This window comes from Xiphophorus maculatus, chromosome 3 (assembly GCF_002775205.1).
Source record: "Xiphophorus maculatus strain JP 163 A chromosome 3, X_maculatus-5.0-male, whole genome shotgun sequence".
Lineage (NCBI taxonomy): Eukaryota > Metazoa > Chordata > Actinopteri > Cyprinodontiformes > Poeciliidae > Xiphophorus > Xiphophorus maculatus.
Genome location: NC_036445.1, coordinates 6,127,471 through 6,137,871, shown reverse-complemented (window position 1 = coordinate 6,137,871; position 10,401 = coordinate 6,127,471). Strand labels below are relative to the sequence as shown.

At 38.4% G+C, this 10,401-nt stretch overlaps 1 protein-coding gene across 1 annotated transcript; it reads left to right on the top strand.

The window, feature by feature from the left end:
• The first annotated feature begins 770 nt into the window (after nt 1–770).
• On the top strand, nt 771–10,394 carry themis2 (thymocyte selection associated family member 2). Its single transcript, XM_005796044.2, has 6 exons — nt 771–947; nt 1,298–1,438; nt 1,524–1,949; nt 3,990–5,203; nt 5,355–5,469; nt 6,648–10,394. Exons 1-6 carry the CDS (start codon nt 845–847, stop codon nt 6,755–6,757), a joined length of 2,109 nt encoding a protein of 702 aa, XP_005796101.1. The 5' UTR covers nt 771–844; the 3' UTR covers nt 6,758–10,394.
• Nucleotides 10,395–10,401: the final 7 nt, after the last annotated feature.

Here is a 10,401-nt window from a genome sequence, read left to right as displayed (position 1 = left end):
CACCTATTGTTTGATGGTGTAGGGGGAGGGGGATCAAACCAACAGATCAGGCTGTTGTTTGAGGTTTTTTCTGCCTCATTTCAAAACTGTGGGTTTACGTTCTAGGCCTTTCAGAGAAACAGGAGAATGCTTTCTGTGTTGTAGAGTCTCATTGCAGCATAGGGAAGTGAGGCTGCTTACTTTTCCTTGTATTTGTCAGTCTGCCTTAAATTTCCCAGCATAAGGATGTGTCATATGGCTTTATTATTTTTGGAAAATGCTGATGCTTGATTGATTTAAATTGATGATTAATTTTTCTGTGGCTCGTGTTTTAAGTTACAACTTCTGTTTTTAAGATTTTCTTTTCAGTACTTTCCATCAGACTGAGCAAGATTTAATGTTGTGGCTTATGGGTAGTTATTCAAGCAGATATAATATAATGTAAAAGCCTTGTGTTTTGACAAAATAACAATATTGTATATTTTGTCAGACACAGAAATATATTTTATTATTTCAATTTAAGCATATTTCCTTTAAAAATGTCCCTCTTTTTTTGGTTTCAGTATGTTAGTACTCAAAATAATGGAGCCCGACAAGTGAAATAAATGAAGGAGTGAATTATGAATTAAAAGCGAAATGTTAAAAGCCAGTTTTTCCACATCTTTACAATAAAACAGTGCCCAAGTAATAACACGTAGGCTCCTTCAGTAAATGAAAAAAAAAAAAAAACCTTGTGCAAAAGCTCAGCTCCTGTAACTTCCTCATTCACTTCTGTGGTTTTGAGCTGTGAGTGCAACTCCTCTTTTTGCTGCACTTGTCATTTGCCGCCTGCCTTCGTTTCTTATTTGCAGCTCAGTGAGCAGCAATGGCAGGCAACATTGCTTTGCCGCTTCAAGAATTCATCGCCTCATTGGAAAGCACTAGTTTGCCAAAAATTTTGCAAGTTTGTTCTGGAGTGTATTTCCAAGGTAAGCAATTCCTTTTTTTTATTGGTGGGAAATTCAACTGACATTGTCTGAGTACAAGGTTTAAACAATCAGGAATTATCACATGAGATTAGATTGGATTCGATTGTGTCTGGTTGTCTGAATAAGTGTAAATCTTTTGCAAACCTTTATGTGAGTATGTTTTCCTCAGTTACTTCTAGATCATTGGTTACTGTTGCCAAATACGACAGTCAAGAATTTGTTGCGGTTTTAAATTCATGTCCACGAGTTTCAAGGGGGAAAAAATTTAGTCAAAAACAATTATAAAATACAGAATCTTTCCTGACTAAACCTATCTTTTGTCCTTTTCTTGGCTTATTTTTTGTCATCAGGTTCAATATATGAAATTTCTGGAAGTGAAGTGTGCTTTTCTACTGGGGATCTCATAAAGGTCATTGGTATTGAACTGCAATCTGTTTCCTGTGAAGATGTCACTAACAATGAGAAATTTGAGTTGCCAATCACTCACACAGGTTGGCTGGAAATACATAATTTGAATAAAATCTATACTTTTTTAAATCTATTTGCTGTTCACTAACATACTTTAGTTTATTCTAGGATTGTTCAAAGTGGTCCCTGAGCAGATGCCGTACACATCAGTCGAGGAGATGTTGAGTCTGAGGCCTGTGGGCCTGGATGATTCCCTTCCTTTTACCTTCACCAGCCACTCCAAGATGACCTTCGGCAGTCTGAAGCTGGGGGCCGGCAAAGCCCTGACCGTGCTCTCTATCGAGAAGCATGACGGTGAAGAGGATCTGGTGCGTTGCCATGTAAAAGGCCAAACGGAGGCTTCAGCCGAGGTGTGCATTCCTCTGTCTTCTCGAGGCGAATTTTCTGAATGCGAGAGTGAGGAATGCTACACCCTGAAGGAGATCATGGCTTCGCCTTGCCTGCGCAGTCGAAGATTTCGCTTCGTTAAGACCACCAAGTGTGAGCGGATCCTTATCCTGAGTCCAGTTTATCAGGTCCAGGCCATCATGAACTGTAAGTATAACCTTCTCTGTACTGAATATTTGCTTAAAAATGACATACATTTCAGTGTTTTGACAATAATTAATATGTTGTTATTTTCAGTGTTGTTTTATGTAGTTAAACACAAAGAAAAAAGGTTGTTTCAAAATCAACACAACTTGCTCTATTATAAAAAAATTATATTTTTGTTCTGGAGAGTAGAAACAAAAGTTTGATTTGAATGGATTTACTTTTTACATATTTGTGGTGAGATTTGTCTGGAGAGAAAAGGGAAGAGAAAAATAACTGCAGCCCTGCAGAGCTTTGAATACAATCAAGTGTGGAAAGGCGCTTGTCTGCATTACATACGTACATAAAAATGTATAGATATGTCCAGAAAAGAGTGCAGGGGAGTTTTTGACCAGCTTGTTTATCAGAATCCTGAAGAGTGAGAAGATGCTAGATGATAGAAAAAGGGGGATGGTTTCATGCACAGAAAATACCCCACAGGTACAGTTTTTGCTCTTTGTCTTTGTGAACCTATAGAGAAAGCATAATGTGGTACCCAGAGCGGAACTGTGATATGGTATGAGGACGTCAGGGTGGCATAAAAATGTGTAGGATAATACAGGACGTGTGAAGAGAGTGAGACAGTGGTGAGGCGTGCGTTGGAGTCACTGATGGGTTCAAGGTAGGTGTGGGGTTGCATCAAGGATCAGCTCTCCTCTTGTGTGCAGTGGTGATGAATAAGTTGATAGATGAGGTCAGACAGGAAGCTCTGTGGACCAAGATTGTTGCAGGTGGTATTACGATTCCGGTAAAAGTAGAGAGCAAACGAAGAACAAGAGAAATGCAGGTTTGCTAAAAGAGAAGAGGAAGAAAAGTCAATAAGATCAAGGCAGAAGAATATTTGTGTCTGAATAAGGGCTTGGAAGGTGAAGCTGGAAGAAACAGAAGTAGTGAAAGTGGATGAGTTCCCATAGCTGGGGTCAATTATCAAAAACAGCTGACCGTGCAAAACAGTGGTGAAGAAGAGATTGCAGACAGGGTGGATTGGGTGGAGGCGAGTGTCAAGACAGGAGTAACGTACATGACAATGGGATAGCCTCAAGTTGGAAAAGGAAATACTACAACATAGGAGAGTAGCCTGCTGTAATATGTGGTTTGTAGACAGAAGCACTGTTCAAATTTCAGGACGCTGGGGCATGCTGTGGTGGCGCAGGGGGTTAGCACGCCCCACGCTTGGAGGCCTTAGTCCTCGACGCGGACGTCGCAGGTTCAAGTCCCGGTCCCGACGACCTTTACCGCATGTCCTCCTCACTCTCCTTCCTGTCTGCCTACTGTACAAAAAATACGAGCCACTAGCGCAGCAAAAACTCTTCGGAGAAAAATAAATAAATTTCAGGACGCTGAGCTGGAGGTGACAGAGTTGAAAATGTTCTCACTGTCAGATTGCAACTCTCCATTGCAATCATTCTACAATTTTCTACCCTCCTAGGTACAGCTGAAACCAGATATTTACATTGTATGTTTAGGCACCCTGTCTATTGTACCGATTTATGAACCAGGCATCTGAATTCTCTTGATATATTGATTTGTTTTTATTTCCCCATAATATCATTCAAGGAAGTTATCTGTCCTCCATTTAACTCAGAAGTTCTGAATGAGAGCCTTCCAAAACCATTGTGCTGTTTTAAAACAGTCTGGAAACAGTAATAAAAATGTTCAAAAATAATTATATCTAACATTATTCTGACATTCAGCAAATAAAAATAATTCTGGTCATCCTAATTGACTAAAAACATGAAAGGTTTAGACTGATTTAATGAAAAATAATGAGGAAAAAAGAATATACTTATGTATTTTATATACATTTAGTTGCAACTGTTAAATTTGATTATGATATTTCATTCCTTAAGACATTAAGGGCAGTAAATGGAAATATTTATTCAACAGTGCTGCTATTTTTGCAGCACAAAAATGTTCAGTTCAAATACTGAAAAAGAAGAGGTGTTTTCTGATTCACTTTATGAATTGTCTGCCTCTTCTTTGTATTTTTTCTCATTTGCACAGTGAGGAAGAACGTACTAAGATTTCCGTCCAGCCTGGAGGTGGATGTGGTCGATGTCACTGATGTGTGTAAAGATGCAAATTTTGTGACACCTCTAAACCTGACAGAGGTCCTGTCTCAGCCAGACGAATCATTTCCTGTGGTGGCAGAGATATTAGAGGAACCGGAGAGCCGCTCTTTTTTCAAGTGCGCATGGCTGCCAGGGCTGGTCAAGAGCACCAACCTGATTTTGCACAAGAAAGGAACTACGCCCATGGTCCTGATGTCCAGCTTGAAGGGCCGGAAGACTCAGCAGTACTTCCTCGTATCCTTGCAGTATGGTGGACGGTTTCGGAGGAGGCCAAGAGAGTTCAACTCAGTGTACGAGGTGTATGTTGCTTCAACGCAGACACACAACCTCATAGTGAGCGTGACAAGGAACTGTGAGGAAGTCGAGGAGGAGGGACTGCCAGGCCTCAGCATTGGGGAGAGGCTACAGATTGTGGACTGTACTAGAATGGAGTTGCCTTGTGAAAACAATAAAGGGGAGAAGCAGTCTGTCGAGGCTCTTTTGTGTTATCGTCTCCAAGAGCCAGACGATGAGGAGGAAGATGAAGATGACGAGACAGAAGAGAAGGATAAACAGGAAGAGGCAAAAGAGGAGGTCTTACTGCCTCTCTACATGCAGGGTCACTTTGTAGAGGTTCTTGGTGAAAACAAAAAGTATAAACTCTGTGATTTGGGTAAGGAGTTTAGTTTGCCACTGGATGTCAAAGTGGTGAGTCGAGATACTGAACTAGAGACTGATCCATTAGTTGGGTTTTCTTGTCTGAGGATAGAGGGAGCAATGCTGGAGCCAAACATTCAGGCAAGCTTTCCAGACAGACCTGACCATTGTTTCCATCTCCTCCCCCAGTGGCTCTCTTTGTCCGTCTCTTTCACCAAGGATGCTCTTCCTTGGCCTCGGGACCAATTCCCCAAGTGTTTCACAGAAAAAGTTAGTGAGATGACAGACACGTTCTTTTATGAATTTCGCAAAAAGGGTAACTCAGATGAGGCTCCTCCACCTCGACCGCCAAAACGAGATATGTCATCATCAAACTTAGTCAAAAAAAAATCTAAATCCACAAAGAAATCCTCCAAGGCAAAGAAAAACAAAGACAAAAGCGTGCTGACGGAGAAGCTCAATGATTTGACGTTGAACCACAAAAAACGGCCCCCGGCTCCACTGCCTCCAGTGAGTACAACCCATTTTTCATATTTCTCTTTAAAGCTCAGTGGAACGTTTGTCTTTAGAAGCTTCCACTTTTTTTTTCTTCTTTTTTGTTGCGGTCACAGTCATTTTTTTGTAATAACCAAAAGATTTCTGACTTCCTCTTCTAATGCAGGATGGCGTAAATGATGAACCTCCTCCGCTTGTACCACGAAAGTACTCAGCTGCGGATATCACAAGCAAGGCCAAGCCAAACACTTACGTTAAGATAAACCAATCAATAAAAAGGGGTAAGAATTTTCTGCTTATATTTGAGATATTATCAAGTTAAAATTTAAACATATTTTCTCTAAATTTAACTGTGAAGTCATAGAGAATTTAACAATTTTGGTTTCATAACAAATCATGGTAACAAAAGAGTGCAAACCACATATCTCCATATTTCTCAGACTGTGGGAAAAACTGTTGTCTGAAGTTCTCTTCAGAAGACCTGTGGAAATTTTTTGACAAATCTTGGCCATCTGCAAACATTTCTTTTTCTCATGCAGTTATCTGATCAAAGTTGTACACTTGAATGTTTTGAATCAAATCAGAATTTTAAATTATCATGTCAAAACTATCAGTTCCATCTGAAAAAGTAACCTTTGATGATGATTTCACAGCATCTTTTCCACATAAAAACCATAAAATACAAAATGTTGTTTTGTTCTGGGGTTTTTTTCTGTTTGGTTATTTCAGTCCAGTTTGGACTCTTCACACCAAATCACACACACTCTAGCAAGGCTATGGGACATTTAAACTGTTCTTTCAACCATAATCCTTTATCAACCAGTACCTGCCAGAAGATGCTGCAGCTTATTCTGTGTTGCTCTCATTTACGTGACCAGTTTAGTCTCTTCTTTTCCTCAGTTTTGGATAGATGTACAGTTTTTGGAACGGTGACTGCCTTCTCTTTGAATATATAATGTAGTGGATATTAAACTAACCTTCTCCTAACTTTGTTCAATAAGATAGTTTGCAGATAAATTAAAAAGTATTTTACGGAATACACATTTACAAAAAGCCCCGACAGGAAATAAACTTTAAATGTTAGCAGATGTAAACTCAAGAAGACTGAATGCTAAAAGTATATAAACTGTGCAAATGGGTTACAGTAGTGTTTTTTATACTTTTTATACTTCCCATTAAAGATGGGAATAATTTTGTAATGAATAATCAATATCTAATGTCTTGATTTCACAAAAAATGGAACATTTGAACAGGGTCATGGACAGCCTCTACCATCTTGTCAGAAGTTCAGAAAAACATTTGGCTTGATTAATCAAATTCTTCAGATAAATAGAATGCATTTAGTTTTCTTTGAGCACACGTAGAAAAAGCAATAACATTTTACAATAAGATGGTTGGAGATGAAAAGGGATATAGTGAATTATTCTCTTTGATTAAAATATTTTTTTTTCTTTCCCAGATGTGTGTGATGTGGCTGCAGACGTGGAAAGTGACCATGACTATGAAACTGTGGATGAAACTTTGGTGGCTGTGGTTAAGACAGCTCAAGAAAACGTGATGTTCTATTAAAAAGAAAGTCCTATCTTGCAAACATTACTCTGAGCTGGATCTGAGGTAACCAGGGAGTGTCAAGTTTAAAATGATTAAATTAGAAGAGTAGCGGCCTCTGCATTGTTCATGACCTTTCAAACGATGCGATCACATCCTTCAGTCTTTTATTACTAGTACATAGTAAAAATTTATTATTACAATGATGACCACTGTTGAGAAAGTACTTGTGTTATAAATGCTTTTCTCATATGGTCAGCAAGAATCCTCCCTGAATTACCTCTTTATTACACCAATGAAAAACTTTATACCAGTACGATCCTACAGTATTTCACAGCAGACTCGTTTGGAGTGAGGCTCGAGCTTTTCCTCTAACCACCGATGGCTGAAAAGAGTTACTCTGCTTATCTCTTCATCATTTGCACTTGTTACAGGGTGATGTATATTAGGCAGCAAGGTAAATTATGAATGTCACAGCGATGTGCTATCAGCAGTGGTGAGTGTAAGACTCCAAGAAAGTTTAAGAGTGCTACATTTTTGGTGCATCTGAGTAACTCCAAAAATGCAGCTTTTATTGGTTATCCCCAGTCTTTGGTAATTATTTATTAAAAGTGGGTCAGTGAGGAACAGACACCACGTTTCATTGCTTCATGGGGGAGATAAGGCACAGACCAGTGGTTTGAGTCAACAGACAAGCTACTATAATTTAAACTGCTGTAGACGTCACTGCTGGTTCTGACAGCATACATGCCACCAACAAGCAAGCTATTATGAGACCAACAGTAACATTTACCTAAGCATTGTTACAAATAATACTCTCCTGATTGCTTTGGTGTCTTTAAGCGGATAGCACACCCAGCCATAGAGTGAGGAATGCTCTTCAAACCATGTGGGGAGCACAGCAAGTTTTAGAAAATGTGGGATTTGCGAGGAAATCAAGTGCAGTTAATGGATACCTTCAGAAATCCAGGGGTATCTGGTATATTAGGAAAGTGTCAAAGCAAAGCAAATTTCCCTCACTGTTTTTGATGGGGCAACAGTGATGCATGGGCAATTTTCTCTGAGTTCTTAATTTCTGCAAAATCTTGTAGGGTTTTGAGGTGTCGTGCCAAATTTATGTGGTTGTTCTTTGAAATTATTGGCCATTTCTGCTTTGCCACTCTGATGGCTAAAGTGTGGTGTTGTCAAAAATTATTAGCTTCATCATTGTTAAAGGGAACGAGGTTGTTGCTTCAAAACACTTCTGTATTCTCTTATCAGCTGTCAGTCACTTCACTTATATCCTAAATAGTTCTTGGTGATCTTGTGTATATTTGCGTTACAGCAGTTATTAGTTAACATTATTCTGAATAGTGTTCAGACACAGAGTCTTGAGGCAACAAAAAGTACTCTGTGCTACTAAGGTCTGCAGCTGCAAAAACCTACAGCTGTGTATAGTGGTTATCTACAATTCTCAAACTGATGTACAGATACCAGTGATACTAGTGGTTTTACTTGCAGACATTTTAGTGCTACTTAATACATATAGGTATTGAATATTTATTATTTTTGAAAAACTAATGGTATCTCATCGTTTTATCATATTGCAACCCCAAAACATGCGACTTCCCAATAAAAAGAGTAACTAATGTTAGAGTTCGAGAAAAAGGAAACAGTTGGTTTCTTTTGCAAATAATAATCTGAAAAGTGTAGCATGCGTTTGTATTTAGTCACAGAATTAATATTTTAAAGATTCACGTTCACCTACATTTACACCAGAAAATCTTTTGCAGTATTCTCTACCTGCTTGGCATATCTAGAGAGTGACATTTATGCCTATTCCTCTCAGTCAGATTGGATGGGACTGTTTTTGAGTTTTGCAACAGATCCTCAATTGGCTCTACTGTAGGTCTCGATCAGGATTTAGTTTGGGTCTGTCATTGTAAAGGGAACAAAATGCAGGACAGATTTTACACTTCTGCAAGGCCTGGAAATAAATATGAACAGAATTAGCCACTGTGAGCTGAACTGTGGTGAAAATATAATAGGCACAAGCAGCAAAAAAGTGAACCACTTAAGCACGTCATTCTTTGCTTCAGTCAAAACTACTTAAAAAGCAGTTATTGTGCAAGACATTTTAAGAAACACCATAAGAAGCTGAGGTGAATGAAGCAGTAAGTTCTGGTGGCTGCATTGTGCTGTGTTCAGTGACCAGGCCAACTGCTATGAAAAATACAAGGCAATAAAAATTGTTCTTTTAATGTCTTGAATTGTAGCAGGATATTCTCTAATAAAAGTTGCACAGTGTTAGAAGAGAGTAAATTGTTGAGAAGAAGACAATCAGAAGTGCAGATATTATGTATGTTCTAAGCACATAGCAGCCATATTGGACTTTGAAGTCTAGGTTGTTGTGAAATCACCAACTGTACAAACCGTGATTCAGACTTCAGAAGACCATTTACTTTTACAACCTGAATCTTGAAATACTGGCGTTTCAGTATATAGAAAATTCACAGTTAAACCACATCCTGCAACCATGCAGCCCCCGAGTAATGTTTCATGGAACAGACGATGTCTAAGCAAAGTGACATTGGGTTTGAAAAGTTGCTTCAGACGTTATTGATGTCAAAACGTCAATAAGAAGCTGACCGAGACCGAGCTTCAATGTCTTTGTTTTGACTGTATTTGGATATGAAGCATATTACAACATGATTTTCTGCGCTGAACAGGCATAGGCATTTTCATAGAATTCATACTAAAATTATAATTGCTTTTCTATAATAGTTTTAAAATGTCTCATAGGTTAGTGGTACTTGGAATACTCAGTTTTTATTAGTTTTTCCCAAAAGAAAAAAATAAAAAGAGCAGAACTTCCTCTATTTGGGTACGGTGCCTATTTACAAGAAACAAAAAACTTGTAGCTTTCCTTTTTCTACTAGTCCAAGAGTCTCCTGTGAAATATGTAATAGTAGTAGTCATGATTACTACACTGGAACTCACAAACTAATACTATCCATGTGCTTCAAAAAAACTTTTAGAGGATTTTTAATGTATATAGTGAAGTGTGGTGTATATGTCGGGATGACTTTTGTATTTACGTGTACAGATCCTGTATTTATAGTGCAATACTAAGCAATTATCTATTGTATACAAGGCGTTTTTTGCATAACACCTTCAAAATGTAAAAAGCAATTATATAATGAAGGTAATAGCTTAAATTGCAAACTGCTATGACTCATTGAAGTAGGGAGGGCTTGTACTTGCCTGAAAAGGCGTTTTTTTTGTGTGTATGTCATTGTGCTACTGTGGCTATGCAAACTAAACAGAAAGTAGTCGATGGGAGCCAAACTAAACCACTTCAGAAAGTTCCAACTCTTCCCCCAACCACAAGCATCTATAAAGACAACATGTTAAAACTCTGCGTTTGGTTTTGATTAAATATTTTAAGCTGCAAAGAAAAATGTCAGTGAGTGCACTGGGGTCCATATGGCTTTTGGAAACTGTTAAAATGTGTTTTACGACAACTTCTGTGTGATCCTGAGATACAAATTCATGCTGTGGTTCAGGCTGAAGTAGAGAATCTACTTTAAAGCTATCATTTAAAATGTAATACATTTGCACAAAACAAAAACTGTCATCAAACGCATCAAGTAGAACAATCAATGCAATAAAATGGTGAAAAGTGT